This window comes from Nelumbo lutea, chromosome 3 (assembly GCF_056320005.1).
Source record: "Nelumbo lutea isolate HS-2025 chromosome 3, American lotus-T2T, whole genome shotgun sequence".
Lineage (NCBI taxonomy): Eukaryota > Viridiplantae > Streptophyta > Magnoliopsida > Proteales > Nelumbonaceae > Nelumbo > Nelumbo lutea.
Window position 1 is genome coordinate 9,218,214 of NC_142686.1, and position 27,324 is coordinate 9,245,537.

Sequence of the window (27,324 nt, forward strand, 5' to 3'; positions counted from 1 at the left end):
CATAATGTTCGTAACCTAATTTTGATTATGTTTTTGTTTCTTTTAATATGTATTTTTAGGCTACCAGTTAGATGGCTGGTTTCCTTTTCACTGTCCTTACCTATTCTTATTCTTTTCATTCCCTCCATGACAAAGGACCAAAGTGAAATAAGCACTTTTTTTTCTTTTCAAAAATTTTCTTCTCAAAGTTTTCCTCTTTAATGGTTATTCTTTTTGTTTTTAGAATAAATCAATTAAAAGAATCCATCATTGATTACGCTAGTGATTTTAAGATGTGGAGGTTGTTTTGGAATGGAGAGTATTGCATTTCACAAGAACGCCACACTCTGGTTATACGCTTATACATCGGTTTTTTTTTTTCTTTTTGAGAAACACATTTAAAAAAAAAACTGGTTCTCTCTGATATGCATTTTTTTGTTTCTGGAAAACCCATAGAAAACCCCACTTGGTGGAGATGTTTGTTTTTATTTTTTTATTTTTATGGTAATCAGAAGGGGCTCCACAAGATAGGATTAGCACGCATCCAGTGCTTGGGAGTTTGTTTTTAAAACATTTTCATTGTAACAAGGGACTCTTAGATCTCTTGCCCACAAGAACTTTACCCACAAAACACTACCTCCGTGCATTGGGAACATCTCTCCATGCATAACAAGATGTAAGAGCATGAGAAGTTCCCTATGTGGCTGTGATCTCATGTGAACAGTGTGGGTAGTCATGTGTAGATCTAGACTCGGGCACAACATCGCAGAAAAACTATCAGCTTTTTCAGTCATTCATCACCATTATCTTGATTCACATCATTTTGATAATTCAAGAAACCATCTTCTGATGAAACCCACAGCATAGTTAGCAAAAATCGATTTGCCAAATGTAATTAAATGGTGTATTCGTTTGTTTTGTTCCCAAGTTGGTGAAACGGAACATTTGTAAAATTCGTCTGTTTAGCTCAACAGAACCTTGGTTTGTTGTTGGCACTTGACAGAAACAGTATGGTAATACCTGACCATATCAAATAAAGTCCTTTTTAACCCCATAACATAATATGGTAATACGGGGACTAGCAGATCTTTATTGCACAACCAAAACCATCATCATATCGGGTATGTACAGAACTTGAATATTTATTTACTTCAATAAATTATGTGATCAGCACAGTTTCTATCACAGGGGAAAAATTATGTAAACAATTCAGTATAATTCTTATCCTCCTTAAGGTTTGGAGGAAAAAAGAACTACTACAATTATTCGTTACTGTAACAAAAAAAAAATTACATTTCACATATGATCAAAAGTGTATTCATGAATTTTAATGAATTTGATCAAGAGACTGGCCTCTGTATAGTTTTGTTTTCTTTAGGCATCTTTCTGCCTGTGTTGTTCCAGAAAGGGTCTTCTCTAAGGAGTATAGAGTATAGACCCTGTTCGATCACCAATATGCTTGGAGACAAGTCCAATCTCCAAATACTGTGACAGCATGATAGCGCTCTAGCTCTGAATGGCATCAAGCCCATACTAATAATTATTTACATCATGCACTGATAAGACTGCGGGAACCATCTCAACATCAAGAAGTGTTTCATTCTTATCAATAGAGCAAAAATGCCATAGCATGGGAAATGCATCAATGCTACTGATAAGTACCTGCAAAACATTATCAACAACACAAGGGGCTTTGTTATAAGGCAAAATAACTATATTCCATTCTATCATACCATATAAAAGGGTAAAAGGGTTGATGTCCTCAATATCTAATACAACCTACAAGTTCAAGTGCAGTTTAGTTGTCTAAGCAATTAATCGGCTCCCTTGGATGAACCATGAAACCAAAGATTTCACTGGTCAGATGATCTCAATCATCTGATAAGCAGATCATCATCATCAAGAATTGCACAACTGATAAGCAGATCATCCCCTTTATCTTATACAAGGCATGGATAAGATTTTTTTTTTCTTTTTTTTTTTTTTGGGATTGGTATGCCATCATCATCATCTGATGCCTTATCCCAATCCTTTCTATTTAAAGCCATATCCACTATTAAATTATTAGTGCTTAAATAATTTCTTACTACTTCTACCCATGTCCTTTTTGGTCTACCCCTTAGCTCTTCTTCTAACTAGAGCTGTTGGTGGTCTTCTATGCATGTGACCAAACCATCTTAGTTTACTCTCTCTCATTTTATCACTTATTGGAGCTACTCCTAGTTTTCTACAGATGACTTCATTCCTGATCCTATCCTTTCTAGTTTTTTGATTGGTATGTATAGGATTTATTTTCTCTTGTGTATTAAGTTAAGATTACATACCAGACTGGAGCATAGGAAGATGACAAGTCAAGAAATGGGTAGGGCCACCTATCATAAAGAGAATTACAATTACATGTAATGAAAACTAGAGGTTATCAGAGCAGAAGGTTGAAAGAAGAAACCAACTTTACCAAATTGAGATACACGCATGGACAAGCCACTGAAAAATGACATATATTCCCGTCCATAAAATAAAGTATGCAAACCGAAATAGAGGAAACCGCTGAAAGGTAAAACACGCAGTGATCAGGCAAATAACTTGAAAAAATAAAATGAAAACTTGAAAAAGATAAGTAGCAAATTAGCAATGATAAATTACAACTCACCAAACAATTTAAGGCCATATCCCCAAGCAGTATAATGGCATTGATTGAGTGCATACCAATCTTCAACTAACACAGGAGGAAAAGAAACACTAATCAAATAAGAAGGATTTTTGGTGAAGGAATTGAATCTTCTAGACAATATAAAGATGAATTCTCCTAAAACCACTTAACAAAATATAAGAACAAGCTAGCAGATGCATCCTTACTAAGATGTATGGCCATTGGCATAGCTATAAATCATTTCAAAAAATGAAAAAGTAAAACAGAAAAGATAAAAGGAATGGCTCTGGATATGATCAAGGTACCGCACTTGCTCAGTCACAAAATGCACGTATGAAGACATGAAAATATCATTAAATTTTCATTTTTAACATTAATGTCTCTTTTTCACTCAAAACGAAAAATTAAGATTCCATCCAATTTTTATTCAAATGTTGACATAGTGATTAACATCAGAAAAAAAATAGTACCAAAAAAAGTCTGGATGCAACTTTTATTAGATAAGTAGCTTGCAGATAAACAAATCAACTGTCCACTTAATCCTGAATTTTCTGAAGGAATATGTGGAAAAAAATTTGTAAGGTAGAAGATATGGTTAACCTGCTTGGCACTTGAATGAACCTGTCATTTCTAAGTTGAATAGGTCTTTTGGGTTTCATTAACTATCACAAGGCTCATCTTAGAGTAAAAGTTGGACATTTGGAAAAAGTCATAAAAACAACAGCATACAGATTATGATGTTGCAATAGAAATATGAATTCAAACCAAAATAAAATACAAAGGATAAAGACCTTTTTAAGTGGGAGCTGACAAGTTTTCCATGTCCAATTAACACTAGAACCATATTTATGAATGCATACAGCATAAGCAACTATAGGTGAGGAAAGAAAATTAGATCAAACTTTTTCGTTTGATACTTACAAAAGTCAGTTTGTAGTCTTTCATGGTTAGAAATGGAAAGAGGATAAGCCAAAAGACAATATCAGTGAGCACCACAGCACCTGCGTTCATCTGTTAAATAAACAAGGAAAAAAAAGGAGATTCAAGTTAAATGAAACAACATAGGTATTGTATTTAATAATATTATAAAAGAGAAAATTCTAAGGTTGTATTCCAACCCAGGATCATATTCAGGAATTAAAAGGGGTAGTAGATATATTAAAAAGTTAATGCTATCCAATTTAATCAACATTTGGCATAGAAGAATTCTTAGATATGAACCGCGAAAATTTGTAACAACCATGATGTTCACCACATTTACCACTTTGCAACTGGTATGCATCCCTTATTTATTATAAAAAAACACTGATATATAACCCTTGTGATCTAACATTAGTCATATAAGCTTTCCTCAAAAAGAAATCCTATCTATGCATGCAAACTATACAGGAAAACGGGATTGCACAAGGAAGGAAGAATGAGCTACTGCTGGAGATGAAAAAGAAGAGAGGAGAAAAGAAACAATATCTCATTTTATAGATAATTGGAAGGCAGAACATTGAATTTTCCTATCAATACTATGTTTTCCTAAAATAAAGCCTTCATAAATTCTTGGCATAGATTTTCACCTGAAAAATAACTTGAAAGACATAACTCCAAATTCCAGCAGTTTGGTGAACATGACGTTCTTCCTGTGGATCTGGTGTTTTTGCAGAGTAACAAGTATTTGCATTTTCCCCATGCATAGAAGCCATGTTGGTGCCTCGTTCTGCATCTATAGTGGAATGATTAACCTTATAACCACCAAACTTATGGTGGTATTGGTAACACCCAAAAATGGAGAGCAAGGAACCAAGCTACAATTGGAATTGTAATCATAAGCAACAGAGATGTGTTGTGTGAAGATATCAAGTATATATAAAATGAATAAATCAGCTTATAAGTTATAATAAATAACAGCAACATCATGGAAGCAGACCACGACGACAATGATAACTTGACCAAGTGTGTGCATACAGACATTCAAGGTGAAAAATAGAGACACTCAAAAGAAGATTTTCTGGTATAATCCCTTTAAAGCTACAATTGGAATTGTAATCATAAGCAATGGAGATGTGTTGTGTGAAGATATCAAGTATATATAAAATGAATAAATCAGCTTATAAGTTATAATAAATAACAGAAATATAATGGAAGCAGACCGTGATGATAATGATTACTTGACCAAGTGTGTGCATACAGACATTCAAGGTGAAAAATAGAGACACTCAAGAAGATTTTCTGGTATAAGCCCTTTAAAGTTAGAGGGCATACCCCAAAATAAATGGTAACCAATGTAAAAGTCCACCTGCAACATCCAAACCAGAAGCCCGAAATAGATAAGAAAGTTCATCCTCCATGCTTAATTAGAAAGCTGGTCATACATACAACTTTATTATATAATAAATAAATAAAATGGTCTCTAACTCTCTATACTTCATGTTGTAGGAAGTTATGGAAACCTTCAATAACAGAAATATTAAAACTAAATTACAGGGCATTCCAAGTCATAGAAAATAAAAGTTTTCATTTACATGTACATTACTGAAAGCACTCTAAGGTGCCTTTGGTTACAATATCTCAAAGTTTTATTTTTCCCCTTTAAGAACATGGGCTTCCTTTGCAAGATGCTCATACATTTAATCCCTTAGTACAGATTATACTTTATGATGAACTCTCTGGCGTAACTAACCATTCTGAACTTACTAAAGCTTTTTCTTCTTTTATCCTTTTTTCCTGGATCATAGAAGTATAAGGAACAAAAAGAGGCTAGCTAACTAATTATGAAATTGGTCAGAAGATTTGTGTACCACATTCAATCAGTAATTTAGCACTATGACCAAGAAAAGTGGAAAACAAGACTTCCTATAAAACAAAATGTTTTAAAACATAGAGACATGATGTGAGGCATAATTCAGAATGTAAGAGGCATAAGCGTCGCGAGCACAAGGAGGCTTGCGCCTACTTAAGAGGAGTTGGTGCCTCTTTCCCTTCCCTTCCCTTCCCTTCCCTTTTCCTTTTTTATTTCTTTTCTTTTCTTTTATTCTTTCTTTTTGCATGAGTCATACACCTTAGAGGCACCAACTCCTCAGGGTGTTCTGGGGCGCTTCACCAGGAGGTGCGCCTCCAAGTGTATGCCTCCCACACCTTTTAAAACATTTAACAAAGCCATACAACTAGAACTATAAAGTTTCAGAACAAGGGTGTCAAACCAAAATTTGGTTAGCCACTTCAATGGTAGTTTAACTATTTAAGCATTAAAAACAAAAATTGGCTTACTGGGTATAGAAGAAAAATATGCCACCACCATCGACAATGACATTCGCAATGAGCAATGCCAAAAGTACAAAAAAAGCAATAATGCGAAAAGCCAGCAGCCAAGCAGGATGCAAGTCTTTCAAACATGGTTTCCAAGCGTCATCCTCATATAAAGTCCCTGCCTTTCCTTGTCGTGGTTCTCCTCCATCAATTTCTGAATCACTGGAACCTTCATATTTCCATATAAGTAGTGATGCCAGAACAATAGAGGTTAAGACCCAAATAGCACAAAGCAAGAACCTCCAGTTCAACCAATAACTAGGGGTGGTTGTATCAGAAATCACGACTGGATGCCATGAACGGTTGGAGGCCCCTGTTAAGAAATCCATGGCGTTACATATAATACATTGATGTGTATAAAATGTTTACTTCATTTCCAAGAGCTACTTTGTAGGAAAATTTAAAAGAGGGTCTAGTTTAACCCAAATCTATAAGAATAAGAACCAATGGAGAGGAATGAAAACAGAAACCCAAAACACAAGAATCTAAGACTAAGGCCATCAAATAGAAATGCAAATAGACACCATATACGCAAAATTAAATGAAAAGAATCCTAATTATTACTGGGTTTCTCATAAATAGTAGAATCAGTGAAGGAGAAGAGCTAGTCTTGCAAAGCAGAAATTCAAGCACCATGAAACAAGACGAATTTGACCTCATTAACGGTTGAAATTAAGCAGATATTCTTAGCTACGGTCCTACGGATGAGCTTTACACAGAAGGATAAGATCAATATTAACAATGAGAGGGAAGAAGCTGAATTCTAAGGAAAGGAAAGCTGAATACTTACATCGAAAAAGGAAGGAGAGCGAGGGTGGTGTGTAAACGAGATTCTTTGCTTCTTCACTTTGGAGGCAAAACAAGAAAGGAGAACAGAAGACAAAAGGGCGGCTTACTTTAGACATAAATTTCCCCTTTTTTATCTCTTCTCCAGATTACAGATATCAAGTTATCAACCAAACAAATCCCCGATTACGGACTCAGATACTTGCTATATGCATATATATCTGTATCGGTCTATGAGATAAGAAAATTGTAAAGATCTCAACCACCCATTTTAGAACAGTCTTTCTTTCTTTCTTTCATTTTTCCTTTCTTTTAATCACCCAATATTGGAGGGAGAACGAGACAGAAACTGAGACAGAGACAGAGACAAAGACAGAGACGCACGAAGACGACAGGAGTTCTTTTATGCAGATTTAAATATGCTTTTTTTTTTTTATAAAAAGATTTAAAACGATTGAAATATGCTTGAGCCTTGAGTTGAGGCCGCTTGGAATTGAAAAATATTTAGTTCAATGGGAATAGTAACTTAAAAAAAGAGTAAAAATGGTCAAAGTGATTGAAGTTCGATCAGATGTGCAATTTAATGGATCGTTTGATCAATATGGTATGGTGCATTTAATGTAATATGGTATGGTGCATTTAATGGATAGTTTGATCTTCCTCAAATATATATAATATGGTATGGTGCATTTAATGGATCGTTTGATCAATGGGCCATCGTGCAGAAAATCTATATCCTAATTGTAAATTTGTAATTGTTATTGGCAAAAACTCTATTAACATTTATTATTTCAACTTATCCGTGAAGGGTCAAATACAGAGTTCAGAAGTACAGGTGGAGGAACATCCATGATGTGAAAGGTCGGTCGTTGCACGTGGAAATCCATAATGAAAATGTATTTTTTTTGTTAATAATTAGTGGGGATTCGTATAATGTAGGGATTTTGTTAAGTAGAAGTTAAACAATAGAATTATATAGAAGAGTATATAATTTTAATAATTAATTGTATTGAACTCGACCATTGGTTTTGGTTTAGTATTTTTTCAATTTGATTAAGTTAGGTTAATTTTGATTTAGTCTTTTGTAAATTAATCAAAATTGAATTAGCCCGATTATAAATATATTAATATTTTATATTTTAAATATATTTTTTTAATATAAGAAAATGAGAAAACTTTTTATTTTTTTTTTACTTTAAAATATTTTATATTATAATTTTATTTTTTAATAATATCATTATAATTTATTAAATTTAATTTTAATTTTTAAGTTTAAATCTTTTGAACAAACAAACCAAAGCGAAAATAAATCCAAACTAATACAACCCAAATTAACGGATTTTCACTAATAGTAAATTGGTTTCGGGTGATAATTTATTAATTGAGCAGTTGGGTTGTTTAGTCTGCTTCCCCCTAAAAAGTAATCCATTTATTATCAAAAACTCCTATGTGAAGACACTAATACCCCTTACATGAACAAGTGTTAAAAGCCATTATTATTATTATTATTAGAGTAGATATATCCTTTATCTTTTGCTCTTTTTTAGGGACTTTTTAATTAAGTCTTTTTTTTTTTTTTACTTCAAAAATTAATATACAATAACTTGACTTGGAGAATGGGGATACAAGTTGTTATAGACTTATAGTTCAGATTGTTTCAAACCCGAGTTCATATCTGCATGTCCATCCCCATTATGTATTGAGAACATCTTCCAATGATGACATCATCGAGACTGGTACTATCATCGGGAGATATTCTCAATGCACGACGAGGATGTACTATGGGGCGCCCCCTTGTGAGATGCAATGTAAACTCCCCAAACCCAATTCTAGAAGGTCAAATTAGGCCTAGGGTTGAAAAAATATGCAATCAAAGTGAACTTTGGTTCTAATTTGTTTTGTTGTGTCTTGTCCATATCATTGTCGAACCCGGATGGATCACAGGTTTCGTTACTCGAAACTATCCAAAACGTTCTGATCGTCGCCTTCAAGCTACACTTGGTCCAAGTTGCAGAGAGAGTTAGAAACTAAGGACGGACATCTCTCTTCTTGATGTTTCGTTCACTGGGAACCGCTCTTAACCATCGAATATATAGCTTAAGTTATTTTCTTTAGCTTTTCATACTTTGTAAAACCAAAGCTTTTCTGGTTTATATTTTCCTTGTTCTCATTCATTGAGAATTCAGATATATATATACAGTCATCGAATCTCCTAAGTTTACAGGGACTCAAACCTATCTTTCCTATCTCAACTATACAAGATAAGGATAAGAAGATATATACAAAGAAAACGGAGACTCTTACGGAGACTCCTAATTCAATCCTAACACCCCCCTCAAGTTGGAGCATGCAGATTGTGAATGCCCAACTTGCGAAGAAAGTACTCAAATTCTCTACGACCTAGTGCCTTTGTAAAAATGTCAGCTAGCTGAATGGTAGTCGACACATAAGCAGGATGAGTGCAGCCATTTTGAATCTCATCACGCACAAAATGGCAATCAACTTCAATATGTTTTGTACACTCATTGATGAGACCAAAACGAACCCTAATTTTATCCCCTAATATTTACTCTTTTATATTTATTTATCACTTAAATGAACTCATTACTCTTGTCTTTCGATCTAGGGCAATAAAGAAGGCAATTGGAAGAAAATATGGCAAATCGGGTGATTTTGCACAGTTTCGGTGACAGTAAGTAATCTGGGCCTAATTCTCAATTCCGGACACCGAATTGGACAATTCAAGAAGCATTAGAAAGATGAAAGGAATGCCCACAACTTTTATGTTTTGGGTTTTGACAGATTCGGCCCGCATCGAGTACGAAAATGAGCCCAAAGTCGGAGCAAGTTCGCAGCTAGGCCCATTTCACAACTTAAGCCCAACTCGCAGAATTACCTTGAAGCAGCCCAACTCGAATTCAAGAGTTAAGAGTCCGAATTTCGAATGTAATCTCCAAGGAGAGAGTTTTATCAGATCTAAAGTCTTGAATGTAATCCTAGAGAGATAAGAAGATTGAGATTAGAGCATTAGATAAGAGATAGGATATGATTAGTTCAAGATAAGATCAAAACTCCCTAAGGATAAGATGATCTCCTAGAAGGAGTTGGAAAACAGCCCTCTCCTTTTGCTATATAAAGAGGGGGGCGAATCAGCTCTAAAAATCACTCATTCCAAGATCCAAGAGATCATCAAGAAGACCAAGAAGCAAGAAGGCTGTTCGGCTATGGAGAAGAAGAGCATGGAGATTGCGCAGATCATGAGTAGCTAAGCTTCTTTTTCTGGTTCAAGGGGGGAGGTTCGATTGTGTCATTGTGAGGTTCTGTAGTTACTTTATTTTCTTTCTTTTTAATTCAAGTATTCATTGGTTCTTGTGCACATTTTTATTGGATGTTAATGTTAATTAGTCTGACAAACTGAATTAATGTTGATTTTCCTACTGCTATCAATGATTTCGGTGATCCGTAATTGTCACGAATAATGGTACAAGTAGCAATTAGGTTGATATCTTTTTTGGGTCAATTGTTCGTGACAGCCTTTGACCAATGTTTTAACATGGTTCAACATAAAAGAATTGATGAAACAAAATTCAGTAATTGCAGCTATCTCAATTATTGTTATTTTGGTTTAACTGTTTTCACAAATCTTAATGCTATCATTGTTTAACATGGAACGCTATCGTACCCAGTTGAGTGGTGATAAGTGTTGATCGAATGCTGGGTTTGGTCAACTGAATTAGGAAAACACAAGGTTTATTATGGCTATCCTAATAAATCTAAGGTTAAATGCTTGAATTGCAAGAATGCTGATTTGAACCTAGGATCGATGGCCAATCGATTCAACCCGAACCCTTGAACCAGAATTCGGTAAGACTGATTTTCTCTTGTTTGTTTAGTTTGTTATTCTTTTAATTTTAATTATTTAATTTTCCCACACAATTACTTTATCCATTCGGCTAAGAGATTACTAATTTGCTCCCTGTGGGATTCGACCTAGAACCACTTTTACTGCAAATATTTTATTGTGGGACTAGTAATAATTTTGAGGGCTTCGACAAACCCGTCACTCATGAAACACTAGGTTTGCTGCAATATACGAGGCTGCCTGATTATCACAATATAATCACATTGGGTTTGAATGTGTAACTCCAAGAGCCAATAGCAATCCCTTCAGCCATTTTAATTCACACGTGGTCGTGGCCATAGAACGAGATACTCTTCTTCCGCTGAAGAACGAGCCACAGTGTGTTGCTTCTTAGTTTTTCAGGAAATAGGCGATTTCCCAAGCAGAATAAACCATCCAAACAGAGAACATTGGGACAAAGGACAACTCGCCCAGTCTGAATCACACCATGCATATAACTATAAGTCACAATCTGAACGCAAGAGAATTCCTTGACCAGGATTTCCTTTCAAGTAGCGCACCACTCGCAATGGAGCCTCCCAATGTCTTTCTTGCGGTTGCTGCATAAATTGAGACAGAACATGCACACAATAAGACAACTATGGATGAGTTGTTGAGAGATAAATAAGCTTGTCCACCAAGCGCTTGTATCGCTTAAGATCAGATAAGAGAGGCCCATTTGTCAAAGCGAGATTGTGATTCTACTCTAGAGGAAAATGAGCAGGTTTTGCACCAAGTAATCCAACTTCAAAGATAATATCCAAAGCATACTTACGTTGAGACAGAAAAATTCCTGTTGAGTTTCGGGCAACTCCAATGCCCAAAAAATATTTCAATTGTCCCAAGTCTTTCATATGGAAGCAATCACTTAAATATTTCTTGAAGACTTTAATTTTCATATGATCATTACCTTGTCCACATACACGAGAACAAGCACATGCACCTTGTCTTGACAAAAGGTGAATAGGGAGTAATCTGAACATGATTGTTGAAACCCATATGTCTTCAAGGCTACGGTTAATTTAGCAAACCAACATCTCGGCGCTTGTTTCAATCCATATAGAGATTTTCGCAACCGACACACCATACCTGGTTTATCTGACTGAAAACCAGGAGGCATTCGCATGTAGACTTCCTCATGAAGGTCACCATGCAAGAATGCACTATGTACGTCCATTTGATGAAGCGCCTAATTTCTAGTTGTCGCGATTGTAAGGAAGGTACGGACAGTAACCATTTTTGCAACCGGGGAAAAAGTTTCATTATAATCGATTCCCTCAACCTGTTTGTTCTCAAAAATCACGTGACGGGCTTTGTATCTTTCCACTGTCCCATCAGCATTATACTTTATTCGATACACCCATTTGCATCCTATGGCTTGTTTTCCGGATGGCAAAGGCTTCATAGTCCATGTTTGATTATTTTCATGTGCCAGTATTTCTTTCTGCATTGCATCCCTCCATTTTTCATCCTTTATGTCCTCAGCAAAAGAAGTAGTTTCAACTCCTGCAATAATAGCTGCCAAGAAAGCACAATGTCGACAAGAAAAATTGTTACAGTTCACATAGTTATCTATGGGATAAGGACTACCTATAGAATGTTTCTATCGATGCCCACGCCCCAAATGAAATTCAGAGTGTCACTGTTGCTCAACATCGCCACCCCCCTTACGTCAGAACTGTCTTTGCTTACATTTTCTGTGGTGGCGTCACAAGAATGCATGGGTTCACCAGCATTTGCATTCGGGTCTACGGGGTTCCTTCTTCTACACGGACTCCTTCTTCAGCGAGTACGCCTCACTGGTCAATCTCCATATCACCATTTGCTTGTCCTGGTAAATAAGTGGATGGCACCAACACCTCATCTGTCCCACCTATTCCACAATGAAATTGGTCTTGTGCTTTGTTTGGTTGTTCATCCTCCTTGCGTGCATAAGGGAATGCATCCTCTAAAAAGGTAACATCTCTTGATGCAAAGAACGTGCCGGACTCTAAATCATACAAGCTCCATCATTTCTTTCTAAAATGATACCCAACAAAAACACACCGTCTACTTTGACTGACAAATTTATCTCCTCCATGTCCATGATTGTGCGCATATGCCAAGCAACCAAAAACTCGCACATTATCATAAGAAGGAGGTCGCCCAAATAAACTTCATAGGAAGTCTTTCCCTTCAACAAAATGGACGGTGTCCGATTGATCAAATAACACGTGGTCAACACACATTCCCCTCAAAATTCAATAGACATGCTAGCTTGAAAACGCAATGCTCGGGCAACATTGAGTATGTGGCGGTGTTTGCGTTCAACCCTCCTGTTTTGTTGAGAAGTCCCGACACAAATGGTTTGATGAATAATACCATGTTGAGCAAAATAACTAGCCAAGCAGACAAACTCAGTCTCATTATCAGTACGAACCACTTTGACAAGTTTGCTAAATTGCCTTTGAACCATAGCAAAAAAAATTCGAAGAACTTGTCCCACTTCTGTCTTATCAATCAGAAGATAAATCCAAACACCTCTAGAAAAACCATCTACTATTGTCAAGAAATAATGAGCACCACAAGAAGTTGCAGTTCTATAAGGACCCCATAAATCACAATGAATTAACTCAAAAATATCGGATGCTTTATTATTACTAGAAACAAACTCTTCTCGACATTGTTTAACTTGGAAGCATACATCCCAACCCTTAATACTGTCATCCTTATTATTTTTAGTACTAACAAAAGGCAGCAACTTAACAATTTTATGAGAATGATGCCCTAACATTTGATGCCAAATATCACACGTCTTGCTCTCTGTAGTCTTCATTGCTCTTGCTGATGCAATGCTATGCAATGCTCCGGAAATAATAGAGTCCCTCTCGTTGCTCACCCGCTCCAATTAGCATCCTCATAGTTCGGTCCTATATCACACAAAATTTATTAGTGAACTGAACAACACAATTCGACTCCTCAATCAATTGCGACACAGAAATTAGATTGCAATTCAAACTAGGCACATATAAAACATTAGTTAGTTTCAGATGATCGTCCAACGCAACTGTGCCTTCTTTCTCTGCTATTGTCGCTTTCCCATCTGGCAGCCCAACAGAGCATGGAATGACGTTCTTTATGTCTCTCATTGACTCGATGCTTCTTGTCATATGATGAGAAGCCCATGTGTCTATTATCCACTCTAACAATTTTCGCTTACTACTTAGTTGTTGACTCCCCTTTTTCTATGTGTTCAGAAGGTTGAGTAACATGTTCCGCTGCTCACTACTTAGTCCATTTAACCCAACCTTGACTGCATCAATTGATTCTCCTTGAGACGCATTGCTTGCGCAGAGACTTTGGCTGTATTGGCCCTGAATTGGCCGCCATGACCTTTTCCTCCTACCCCTGCTCTGTGATTCCCCTTGCTCGCATCCACTCCGCCTTTCCGTCCGAACGGATTCATTATATCCAAGACCGCGTTGCTGTTCCCATCGGGCACTACTCCAACATCCAGCGACGACAAAGAGACGCTTTAGCTAATTGTTGGAGTGGTGTAGCCGTAAGAAGGCTTGGATCGACAGAAACCCATATCGAAACAACGATCGGAGGTATTCATCAGTGATGGCGGAGGGGGTTTCGTATGCACAGGAACTACACTATCAGCATTGGCGTTGTTCTGGTGGCGATACCTCGTCTCCATGGACGACCCGTAGTCGAGATCGAGATAAGGATCCACGTCGGAGAAGAAATAGTTGTTTGACTTCAGATCGGGTGTTTCCATGAATTTGGCAAGGTTTGGGTTTGGAAGTAACCAAGAAGCAGCTTCGGCCTCCTCGCGACAGGTGTCATTGTCTTCCTCTTTGTCATTACGATCATCATTGTCGTCCAAGGACTTGAGGAGACCATCAAGAACAAGTAGGTTGGCTACGTTAGATTTCATGGCGGAGACAGTCGATTCGTAGATCGGAACAACAAGAATTCACTTGTGCCGTCGGGCGAGTGGGTTTGCCGAGTGGATGTCTCGGTCACAAGTGACGCAGAGGGCAGTAGCATCAGTCTCATAGGTGACACTGGCCGGGGCTTGCTCACAGACCTCGCACATCCAGACCGGCTCGTGCCAAGAGGCGAGCTTGTTCGCGCCATGAACCTTGGCGTCGCAATTGAAGTAGAGGAACACTGAGTCTGCCCAACAGAACAGTAGGGTTGACACCGATTTGCACGAATCACAGGGCTTTGCCGACAAGCTCCAACTCACCGGGTATCCCTTGCCGCTTTCGCCGTCCATGGCCACCTCACTTACTCAAGCAAACAAAGCGGATCGTTTCGTGTTGACCAGACTGAATGTGCCCTCTGCCTGGTTCAATTGGAGGAAGGAGATAGCGTACGTTGGTTGCCAAACTGTTGACATGCCTTCCACCTACGTTGCATTGATCAGTGGTTTGCTTCTCACGCGAATTGCCCGCTCTGTCGATTGCCCATTGTGGCAGCACCTGTGTTCAAAGCATTGCCAATGCCCTCTATTGGGGCCAAAGTAGAGGAAGGCAGAGGCCATGATCGAGTTGAGGGTCATAGCCAAGCTGGAAATGGCGGCCACCAAGTTGGGGTTAACGATTCCATTTCGCAGCTGGCTCACTCATCAAATCATTTGCTTCGACACTGTGCTTCTCTTATTTGGCTCTGACACCATGTAAATCCAGAGCTTTTCTGGTTTATCTTTTCCTTGTTCTCATTCATTGAGAATTCAGAATCCTCAACTATACAATAAGAAGATATATACAAAGAAAACGGACTCTTACGAAGACTCCTAATTATGTTTGATTTTTTAATTATTAGTTAAGAGTGACCTAAATTATTCAAAAAATTACAATGACAATATTATTCAACACGGCATTAAACAGAACAGAATGTTTGTAATTACTGACATAGCATTAAACAGAATAGAATGGCCAAACATTCATACAGCTGACCCCATATGGTTGGTTGGGATAAGGCTTGGATGATGACGACGACGACGTACAACAGCGACGGCGATGCTCATTTTTTCCATGCATAAATGGTGAATTACCGGTTCTTATGATACGAGTGGAACAGAATGCAAATTCAGAAATCATAAGCAGTCCTTACAATCAAGCAATAAGTTCGGTACTTTTTATTTTAACTTTTACCTAAGAAACATCCTCATTTGCGTACAAATGTGTATTAATATTTCTGGTTTTATATCTTGTTAGTCATTTTGTATTGGTCTAAAAATACCTGCTACTCCACCAAAACAGATGAGTGCAAGGGACACTTGAACTGAGATTTGATATTTCATGCGACTTTTGTGTAAAAAACACATGGTTTGCCTGCGAAAGTCTGTTTAAGTATAACTGGAATAAAATCTCATTAATATACAGTCACCATTTTCTACAACTGGAGCAAATTAGCCCTACTAATTATGATTGAGCTTCCAACATGGCACATCATCCATGAACCAAAGAGTTTACTCTCTAAATTAAAAAAAAAAAAAAAGAATTTATAATATCCTGCCTATAGACCAATAAAAATGTTCAACTCAAACCCCTGTGACAATGGCTTAGAACAACAAAGGGCTGTAGAAGAACTATAAATATATCACTTTAAGGCCACGTTTGCTTTTCGGTAAATTACTTACCCAGGTATAAATGTAATTACCTGGGGGAAACACTTACCCAGGTAAGTGAATTTATCCATGTTCTTTTATTTCCCATGTAAATAAGGCAATGACCATTTTAACCATAAAAATCCATTATTAAAAGGGGCATTTTTGTCCCATTCAAGTATTGGCAATTTTCCCCTATGTGGGAAAGTTATATATCCACGTAGGAGATGGGTTATCAGTTGCCCGGGCAAGTGATACCCAGGAAAATAGATTTTCCCTATTCCCCACATAAATCTGAGAAAAGAACATGAGATTCTTGGTCAATAGGAATCAAAATCCCATTGACTAACTTCCCCCCCCCCCTCTCAAAATCCAGAAAAAAAACACCCCCTAATTGGCAAGCATACAACAGGTTCTTGTTTTCTATTTGGTGCAAAGCCAATGCTTGTTAAGGAGCACTTTCTATCCACATTAGAGAAACACAAAAATGGATCTCCACTTCACACCTTTAGATGATATCAGTGTCATCACCAATGATGGACAGGGAAAAAGGAGCAATAGCAACATTGAATGATGTTGCACGCACTTTATCAATACACATCATTTCAAAATCACCTTCCTGCATCACAACACTCATAAATAACACAGTTTTGGTCAATGATGATGATAACTTTAGTTTGGTGAATTTATAAATGTAACATTCAGGATGCAACAAGATAATTTCTACAAAAACTGGCCCTACAAAAATTCCAAGTATCAGCAGTAGTCAATGATAATGTGAATGTATAATGTAGTCATCATGTGTCTGTTACCTAGAGGTTCATAAAGTATTTGATCTCTAAATAGCAATTGTTGACAGAATAAACACTTGAATAAAGAAATTCTCATGGATATTTGATGAATGGGATGTCCCATTTTACCATTCTTCCAGTGGGAGTGTTTAATGAGCATGCAGAGGAATACTCAAAACTAGTCTTCGGTAGAATAACTGGTTGTTCTCCTATAATTCCAATTCCCCTACCAGCAAAAAAGGAAAATATTCAAGTCAGAATATTTCTATCACCTGCAGTGTATCCATCAAGAAATGGACAATGATAGAAAAAGTCTATCATCACGCAGATAATGACAAATAATATTCTTTATTGAAGGGAGGGGAGAGAGAGAGAGAGAGATCACCATATGTTCTTTGTTTTTCCATTGGCGTCAGTAATGATCCAATGTCTTCTAAGTTGGACAGGGTGGTGAGAATTATTGGTAATTCTTATCCTGTACGCAAAATATATATATATATATATATATATATATATATTGATCCATTCAAGGCTGACTGTGATCTTCAATATACAAACTCCTAACCTGAACTCTGAAACCCTGAAGCAACAGAAAGAAAAATCTTTTATAGTTTCACTAAAAAATATGAAAAGATTGTGGCTATTAAATCATCAAGTGAAGAGCACAAAAAGAAAGGAGACATACATCATACAAAAACCTTAATGAGAAATGGAAATGGTGTCGATGGAATTGAATAGATACGTAACTTTGGTTTACCAGCCAATTTGTTAAGATTTATATGAGCATAATTTTGGGTAAATCTACAATATTGGTAGTTATAGTGGAGATAAAGGCTGCATCAAGCATGATTTTTAAAGAATAAAACTCATCACACAATGCAACTTATGCAACATAGGAACTTATCTGTAAGTTTTCAGGTCAGCAAAAAAGGGCCACACACATCCATTCACCATCCTATATTCATTTATAAGTTCAAAAAAGGGCAGCCCAGTGCACGAGGCTCCCACCAATGTAGGGCCTGGGGAGGGACAGAGTACACAATGGAGCAACCCAACCATTGTGATTGCCCACCCTCATTCATGTGATAAGTTCCATCTAAAAAAACTTGCTACAGGTTGAGAATAAATTGTTTTCTGGGAATTTCTCAATTAAACAGAATCCTCAAACTTTGAATGGTTGATATCACCTTGGTGAAATGTCCAATACATAGTAGGATGGTAAAGCAAACATGTAGCTTATCCAGAGGATCTCCTATCAGATGAATAAACAGTTTGGTTAAATAGCATACTTCCATGTGTTAGAAGAGAAGATGGTTTTGCAAAGAAGAAGCTTAATCTACAAGACCTATATACAATGTTCTAACAGAATATAATGTAAAATATATATGAACATTATCACATATCTGTATACAGTCACATAATTCTCAATTTGTCTCAAACTGAATAAACTGGACATCCATGTCAACCTTATACAGGAACCTCTCTGTGAAGGAGTAAACCTCAAATATCAACTTACTGCTGAGAAAAAGTTGGAACTAAGCTTCTTCAGAAAGTGGATTTTTAGATGAAACCAAGCACTACTGTAACAGAACCCAGCTACTATTCATTATTAACCCCCCCCCCCCAATCGGAATGAGCTTTTTTCTTTATGATTTCTTAAGTAAATCAAAGGTATGTATCTATTCAATTCCATTACTGATCCCAAGCTTTTACCATGAATTACCAGTCCCAAGCCTAGATGAAAAAGAAAGGCCAAATCAATCAGAAAGTGGTGGAATAATTAGTCACAATTTCCAGGTATATGGTATTTTTGGGCATTGGCTATTCTTGGAACTATCAGATGCATCAGAGATGCCTAAAAGAACATATTAACCAAAACATTTTACTTTATATATAAACAAAATTTAGCAGAAAATATAATAAGAAAACTAATGTGTAGATCACCAAGAAAGCATTGCTACAGGAACCAGATGGTTATCATACTAGAGTTGTTGCATCACTTGAACATTTAAAAAGTGTATGTGGAGCCAATAGTTGTAGCTCATTACGATATCTAGCTGCATCCTGGAAAAGAAACATATCCATGGAAGCAGACATGTAGAAGAGTTAGCAAAGATGTCAGCTTTTGATCATATTGCTAGGAACAATGTTTGCCAGATTTCAAATAAAAATAAAGATAAGAGATAATCACCAAATAATAAGGACAAAAGCAAAATTGAGACTCCAGATTCCAGATTCAAGTATGACAAAGACTTGTAGAAAGAACAAAGCACACTAACAATTCCATTGGAAAGAAAGATGATTAGCATGGTTTCTACCAATGCTATATAAGTTCTGATTCTACATTCCTCACCTTTCTATATATGTAACAAATCTGTCACTATGCTGAGAAGGCAATCTGCATGAAAGTACTTCCATCCAAACCTTATGTTCTTTCCTGATGGCAGAACATTGTTTTCCATAAAAAGGTTAGTTTGGGTGGCAATTTTGAAGTTTTAGGTAACAAGTCATCTTGTTGTGTCTTGCAATGATGCTTTGAAGATTACTTGATGCATTGTTACCTTGGTATTTAATGCAGGTACTATTCGGGTGTCCAAAAATGTCCAAAAGTCATTGCAGGGGACAACACATAAAAATTTTTTGAACATAACAAGAAAAGTGAAAAGATAAACTTTGAAAACCAAAGTTTTGACCCCTTATTGGATGAACCCTCTCTTGTGATACCCTGTTCAAGAAAGCAGTACAGAGATAATTTGGCAACTTCATTTGAAGCATCATTAAGATCCTACAAGCGCCATACCAAATGCCAAGTGTCAACATGTCCAGGCATGTTAGTTTCGAAGTGTCCTAGTAACACTGCTTATATGCAAATCTATCTATCACTTTTCTCTAGAAATGACTAGATAGAGATGGTGATGGATTCTTGATGTTCCAACATGAGTTCTCTCCTTTCCAATTTACTATCTAAAGAAGAGCTCTAGAAGTAGAAAAAAGAAAGATGGTAAGTCCATGAACCAAAATTGGGTACCTCAAACCTCTCATTAGCAACTGCTTCCTTCATCAATCTCCTTAGGTGCAATACTGGCTCCTCTTCTCCAAATAACCTCAATGAATCCCTAATTCTTGCAGCTTCTTTATAATCCTACAATAGAAACAAACATGGGAAAGTATATATTATAATCCTATAAAAACGTACAATACTGAAAAATGTAAATGAAGAATCAGATATGACTTAAAATGAATTATTTCTTAAAATCTGCTCAAATCACATAAAATACATACACGTAAAACATACAAATGCAACTTAAGCTATTATGGCAGATCGTCTTTATATCAGTTATGGAGAAAAATTCCATTTGTTTCAAAAAAAATAAAAAAGAAAAGGTTCCATGAATCACATTTTAGTAATAACAATAGCCAAGTATACTTGCACAACAATGTTTCACCCTCAAAAAAATTCAATTCTTGAAAAACATAAAATTTCAACACTGTTTTAAGCAACATCTACAATTTGATCTCCGAAACATTTGAATGGGCCTCTTATGTTTGTCTCAGATTTGATACCAATTCCAAAAATTCCAGGTTACCATGAAAGCATCCATCAACCTTTACTCATTTCTTTTATTCCTTGCTAAAACCTTTACACCATTGTGAATCTTATATGACATTCAACATCAAAAAGAAGCGGGAAACTAAGGTAAAATCAATATCAAGTGCAAAATTGTTACGAACTCATTCTGTCTGAGACAAGATTTTTTTCCACTCTTTGTTTCTTTTTCCTCTTCCGGAACAAAAGATATTGTAAGAGCCTAAATATACATACGTAGTGAAATTACTAAATTTAACACGAATGCTGTATTTTTCTAAGTAGAATGGGTGGAAAACAAAGTTTCCATGGTAAAAAGGGTCAAAGTATGTCTGAAATATTTCAGATCAGGGCAAGATTTAACAATGTTGCAATAAAAATAGTATAACAACCCATCAAAGAAGAAAATGCAGATATTTTAATTGGTCTAAAATTCCCTGGTTGGATGGAAATAGAAATTTTGAATTTTGGTATAAAATTCAATAAGAATTACTAACAAATATCCAATGTAAGAAGGCATCAACTGTTAAGTGTTAAGAAAAAGATGTCTGAGGACAGAATAAAATAGTTCAAGTAGCTAGGAGGATTCATGCAGTGGGAGATGTAGAAGACTATCTTCTTGGAACAGATGACAAAGATTTAGAAGGCAAGATGCATCAATCAATAATGGGCAACAACAAGATCTAATGATAAAACTTGCTGTATCCTCCAGTTGATAAAGCATGACAAGGAAAAGAGAAGGGCCACAATTTGCTAGAGTGTGAAAGACGAAGGAGTGACGGGGAATGAAGGTCTTCTCATTGACAAATGGTGAATGGCATCCCATTGAAAGAGATGGGAGAGGGTTAGAGAAAAGATTGACAGTGGTGTCAGCAGGGTGCAGAACCCCAGCATAGGAGGAGATCCTTGAGGTTACTTCATTCGCTGTACTGAATGGTGGTTATCTCAGTAATTTTCTGGCTATCAGGCTGAAAGCAACCAAAGTGGTGATGTAGGCATTGTAGAAGCATCATGGGCCAATAACATAGAGGCTGGAGAAGAGTACACCAGTGGCAATCACAACCATATGGTGAAAGTAGGGAAATAAATGTCACTTGTTCATATTGCATATCATGGATTTTTAGTAAGGCGTTTATCATTTAAGGTCATGAGAGAAAAGCCATGGAGTTGTGCACTACACAACAGGGGTACATACCTACAAATTACCAAAAGCCCCAGGAGAGTGACATACAGGCTTCACCAAGAATCATAGATTGGAATGGAAATTTTCCCATGAAAAGAAAAAAAAATAGTGGGGCTGGAATTTTAAAAGCATATATTTTTCATCCTATTCAATCTTTATCAATGGAGCATCTGAAGGACATTTTCATAATTAAGAAAGGCATACACCAGAGAGACCCCATTGCCATCATTCCTACTTATCGCTGCAGTAGGGTCTTTTTTTGGAGTGAAATGCTGTTTGGTCTATGGGCCAAATGTTATCTATGGCTAAAGTGTTAGGTATTTTTGTCTTAAGGTAATCCAATGGAGATATTTAGTTTGCCAATGGTACCACACTGCTTTCTGATGCCTGGCATGAGAGGTTTCAGTATGTCAATGATGTCTTGTGTTTTAAAGCTATCTTTAGCTTACACATAAACCAATTTCCCCCCATTTCGGGTGGGGCATCAGCATTGATTTGCCACTATTGATAACAGCTGTCTTGTACCTCAGATGTTCTGTCTTTCTTCCCTTTAATAGACCTGGAGCATCCACCCTCACTCAGAATGGGTACTGGACAAGAGGAGGGCCAGCCTCCCCTGGGTTCAATGCTAGTGTCTCTCTAACTTCTGGCACAAGGGCAGGGTTCCCTCTGAACATTGGAAAAGAGCTCCAGATATGCATGGGCACAACCATCAAAACCCGATGTTTTCTACACAACCAATAGCAAGGACAAGAATCAGTTATATAAACCTTTCCTGCAACTGTTAACACTTGGATTATTGGCATCATCACTGGCATTGAAGGAGAGCAAGGAAACATTAGGAAAACCACTTTGGCTCCTTAATGAGTATGGTTCTTATCCTTCCCCAATAATAAATAAAACAAGGAAATTTATATCTGTTAATCTTACTGGCCCAACAAATTCCCAATAGGGAATTGGATAAGGGCTGACTACTCTTCTCATGAAGTGAGATCTTTGCAGTAGGTAATGTCTTGAATCTAACTGAGCTCGCAGGTGCACTTGGGTGTAGATGTGGATCATTTCTGACTTAATACTTGGGACTCCCATTGGATGCTAACGACAGATCAGAAGGTAATACGGAACCCTGCGATTGAAATATCTGGTAGGAAACTATCTTGCTGAAAAAGAAAAGCTACTGCTCAAGCTGGAGATTGACATAGATAAGCAAAAAACAAAGCTGGAATTGAAAGATATAAAGAATCCAAATTCCAAGAAACCGGAGAAAGAAAATATCAGAAATTCGGAACTTTGAAAACTTAAGACATACAAAAATCCAAAATTCTCATGGAAGTTGAGCCTCTAAATGAGAATTAACTGCGAAATGTTCCCAATAAAAAAAGTTTTGATAAACGAAAAAGAAACGATTACGAATGAAGCCCGAAGAGACCCCAAAACAATATTTTTTCAGAAAGAGGGAGAAAGCTAAAAAATCAGAGCAGTAAGTACCTACCTCCGATTTGGCTGCAACTTCTATCTGCTGCTTCAGAAAGACATAAGTTTGGCTACGAAAAACAAAAGAACCGGTGGTCTCATTCCCTTTTCCGTCTATATTTTTCTCCGAGGAACAAGCAATGGTCTTACATATCCTCGTTATATCTCTACAACGTGGTCGACCCAGCCAAGGCCACCTCCTTGCTGTATTTAATTCAGTGAAAACTTTGAAGTTCAGAGATTGCATTTCTTTCCTCTCTCCTCTTTCTTCCTTTCTTTTATGAGTTTGTCCTTCATTCTTGCTCTAACTTCTCCTAGTTGTACAGATGTTATCACTTGTCTGAGATTGATTGATCCAACACTTGATCAACACTCGAAAATACAAGGCTGGAATGAATTAAAAAAAAAAGGAAAATACAAAGCTGGAAACCTCATCGATTGTATCAATTGTAGGCTATTCGAGGTGTGCCATTATTACTGGTACTGTGACGACTGTCTCTATGATTTCTGCTTTTACGGTTAAAACCCCTATAAATTATGAAATTAGGGAGAAGTGCCAAATGGAGCAAGTCATTCGTAATACGAAGGTCTATCATTCATCCCTTATGATGAAGGAATATTTGGCCAGATATTGTAATCACACAACGCGTGGAAAATGCAATAGCTGGGCACAATAATACGTTTAAGGCGAAAGCATGAAGGGGATGAACCAGGAGTCCAAATTCCCTACCATTAGTCTGAATTCCCTACTAGGAGTTCAAATTCTCCCTTAGACACCGAGCTAAACTCAAAAGACAATAATCCGAATTGGCCTACCCTATGGCAGTTCGGGACACACCTTCGAACTCAAAACTTCACATCGCTCACCACTCCAGCACTTCGCCTCCAGGATGCCAAACTGAACAACCGTACCATGCTTAACACCGAGGAAGTTTGTATCTAGGGGTGGTGCACCTGACTGACTTGGGATCTGACGCTTGACAGCCGCACTTCAAACGGCCACCTGCCACTGCCATCTTAAGTTATAGAGACGACTCCGACAAGGAGCAGTGGCAGTTCTGTCCCAGCACAAGGGATGACACCTGAACTGGTAGAAACACAAAAGTAATTATACCCGACCTGACAGAAGCCTCGGAGTGAGTGCGCGAAGTGGTTATAAAAGGCCCCCTACCCCCAACAACAATGTATGCAAACTTTGCGCCATTTGGTTTTATCTTGCCTTTGAGAGAATACTAACTTGAGCTTCGGAGCAATCTCACCGGGTCCCCGCGGAGTTCCCTCACCTCATCCATTTTAGGCTCCCCGTTGCTCCAGTCAGAGGCAAGGTTGTTGACAGTTAGGACCGGCCAGATTGTGCACCATCAATTGGCGTCGTCTGTGGGAAACGCTTCTAAAAACCTCCCTCTAAAACCCTCTTAACCTCCTCTTCTTCCAAAAACTCCAACACCCATGGCTTCTTCCAACAATGTCGGATGTGGCATAGAAACAAACACCATCGGGGAACAACTCCAAGTTCCCGTGGTGTGGATCGGGCAGTTTACCATCCCTCTTTCAGTGGATGGGATCCCTAGCTTGAATGCGCCACAAGCAGTGGTGCCCCTGAACCTCCTGCCTTGAGCGTCCCTCTTCCACTCCCTATCGAAGCAACCTTCGCTAAACCAACTACTGTCCCACTGGCGACCCGCCAGAACTAGCTGGACCACTTAATGCAATGCATGCGGGCAATGCAAGCCCAAATGCAACAATTCCAGTAGCATCAACTCCAGCAGCACCAGGTACTGCACCACCTCTCCCAACACCATTATCAACAGCAGTTCCCTCAGCTACCCTTGAACCAGTCACTGCTTCCACCTCGGTACCCTGTTTTGAAGCCGGTTAAGGCCTCCCCTCAAGGTGGACGCCCTCACCGAGGAGAAGCTTCCCAACTCCAAAACCCCCCTAATAGTCAGGCCTCATCCCTCGGCCGAAAGGAAAGAAAAATTACCCCCGCCTCACAGCTCGCAGGTGGGTCAAGAACCTCGCCCACAAAGTCAGCACCTCGGTGCTCCAAGCCTGAGTTCTCGCTCATGGAGAACCGATTCAGCGCCCTAGCAGCAGACCAGCATTTCGGGCTCATCAAGCTCGGCAACACAGAGGCCAGCAGCACCAGTACCAAGCCCACTCAACAAAGGCGTCGACGAAGTCACCGAACTGCCACCCGTGTCCTGCCTGAGCTCAGAGGAAAGGAAGAGACGAGCTCAAACGAGGTAAAAGCTGCTCCAATTCTCTCAGTTCCTTCCCCCCTCGCATCAGAACTCTTGGCAATCCCCATGCCCAGAGACTTCAAGCTCCCACCCTTGGACAAGTATGATGGGTCCTTTGACTCCAATGACCACGTTGATGCTTTCCAGTCCCAAATGCACCTTGCTAGGGCCAGTGAATCATGCATGTGCGTGGCCTTCACCACCACCTTCAGGGGGTGGCTTGCACCTGGTACCGGAACCTAGCCCCCGGGTCAATAAGAAGCTGGGCCCAGTTCCGCAGATCTTCACCGCACACTTCGTTACCAGCAAGCGGTGCCCCAGAACCGAGGAAAGTATCTTTGGGGTAGTCCAGAGGGAAGGAGAATCCATCCGGAGCTACATCAAGCGGTTCAATGAAGCATGCTTGCAGATACTGCGATTAGACCCCACGGTACAGCTCGCAGCGGCCAAGAGAGGGGTAACGCACAAGGAGTTCAAATGGCACATGGTGGCTAGCCAGCCAGCTACTGTGGCCGATTTCCTCAAGCTCGCGGACAAGTTCATGAGAACAGAGGAAGAAATCAACCAAAGAACCGAAGGCGGGGTCGAGAAAAGAAAAAGGGAAGGTGAGCCCTCCAACCCAGGCGACAAAAGAAGCCAGGCTCGAAAGGCAAAGCCAAGCCAGCCGTCCCAAACTCCCTTAGCAGTTCGGACGGATTACACGTCGTTAAACACAAGGTGGACCGAGATCTTGATGATGATCAAAGACGCCCCCTACGTAAAGTGGCCACCTCACCTAAAGAGTAATCCAAACGAGAGAAATAAAAATCTATATTGTAGTTTTCATAGAGATCACGGTCATAGTACCAAACAATGTAATAATCTCCGGGACGAGATAGATGGACTCATCCATCGCAGATACTTGAGAAATTTTGTACAACATAATGATAATAATAATAAGGCAGATCGGCAAGGGGAGCACGGAAAGGATGCCCCCGAGTCCAGCAGTAGACTGGTCGAAGCCTTACAGCGACCGCCTCCAGAAGAGAGGCCAGTTCGGGGAACCATCCATGTAATAGTGGGAGGTTCGGTGGTAGCAGGGTGCACTTCGGCAGCAGCACGAACGTCAGTTCGCGAGGCAGCCCAAAAAGAACAGAACCCTCCAAAGAGGCCGAAGACAGAAGAACCGATCTTTTTCATGGAAGATGACGCGCGAGGTGTCCACTATCCCCACGATGACGCACTCGTCATAAAACTAGGGATCAGCAACTTCGAAGTCCGGTGCATACTTGTGGACTCAGGCAGTTCGGCGGACATCCGCTTCAAGTCGGCGTTTGACCAACCACAGTTGTAGAGAAGCGAGTTGAAACCCGCAAACACTCCTCTGGTGGGATTCAGTAGAGAGGAAGTCAGGCCCCTGGGGAAGATAACAGTACCTGTGGAAGTCGGCACATGGCCTTGCCGGAACGTTGGAGGGCAGTCAACGAGGAGGTCGAAAAGCTCCTCGCAGCGAACTTCATAAGGGAAGTTCATTACCCGAGTTGGGTAGCCAACCCATTGCTGGTGAAAAAGGCAAATGACAAGTGGCACATGTGCATCGACTACACCGACCTGAACCGAGCTTGCCCAAAAGACTACTTCCCCCTACTCCGAATTGACCGCCTAATGGACGTGACCTCAGGACATGAACTGCTAAGCTTCTTGGACGCCTACTCAGGCTACAACCAAATAAGGATGGACTAGTCTGATGAGGAAAAAACCAACTTCATAACCGAGTTCGGCATGTACTGTTACAAGGTCATGCCTTTCGGACTAAAGAATGCTGGGGCGACCTTCCAAAGACTTGTAAATAAG

At 38.7% G+C, this 27,324-nt stretch overlaps 2 protein-coding genes and 1 pseudogene across 3 annotated transcripts; all 3 read right to left on the reverse strand.

Annotated features, from left to right (window-relative positions):
• Window positions 1–1,105: 1,105 nt before the first annotated feature.
• LOC148862792 (uncharacterized) lies at window positions 1,106–7,302 on the reverse strand. 2 transcript variants are annotated; one of them, XM_088974359.1, is made up of 9 exons: window positions 6,717–7,302; window positions 5,888–6,239; window positions 4,883–4,916; window positions 4,198–4,425; window positions 3,551–3,640; window positions 2,630–2,695; window positions 2,435–2,526; window positions 2,304–2,351; window positions 1,106–1,641 (listed from the first exon to the last, which is right to left on the reverse strand). In XM_088974359.1, exons 1-9 carry the CDS (start codon window positions 6,829–6,831, stop codon window positions 1,524–1,526), a joined length of 1,143 nt encoding a protein of 380 aa, XP_088830485.1. In that variant the 5' UTR covers window positions 6,832–7,302; the 3' UTR covers window positions 1,106–1,523. The 2 variants fall into 2 exon arrangements, with proteins under 2 accessions (XP_088830485.1, XP_088830486.1); XM_088974360.1 differs by lacking the exon at window positions 2,304–2,351 and having other exon boundaries at window positions 6,717–7,086.
• Window positions 7,303–11,802: 4,500 nt separating this feature from the next.
• Window positions 11,803–14,880, reverse strand: LOC148862793 (zinc finger protein CONSTANS-LIKE 4-like; annotated as a pseudogene).
• A 1,128-nt stretch (window positions 14,881–16,008) lies between these two features.
• LOC148862794 (uncharacterized) lies at window positions 16,009–23,868 on the reverse strand. Its single transcript, XM_088975276.1, has 7 exons — window positions 23,268–23,868; window positions 20,035–20,148; window positions 18,990–19,070; window positions 18,194–18,258; window positions 17,392–17,586; window positions 17,136–17,232; window positions 16,009–16,834 (listed from the first exon to the last, which is right to left on the reverse strand). The coding sequence occupies exons 1-7, from the start codon at window positions 23,493–23,495 to the stop codon at window positions 16,724–16,726; spliced, it is 891 nt and encodes a 296-aa protein (XP_088831402.1). The 5' UTR covers window positions 23,496–23,868; the 3' UTR covers window positions 16,009–16,723.
• Between the last annotated feature and the right edge of the window lie 3,456 nt (window positions 23,869–27,324).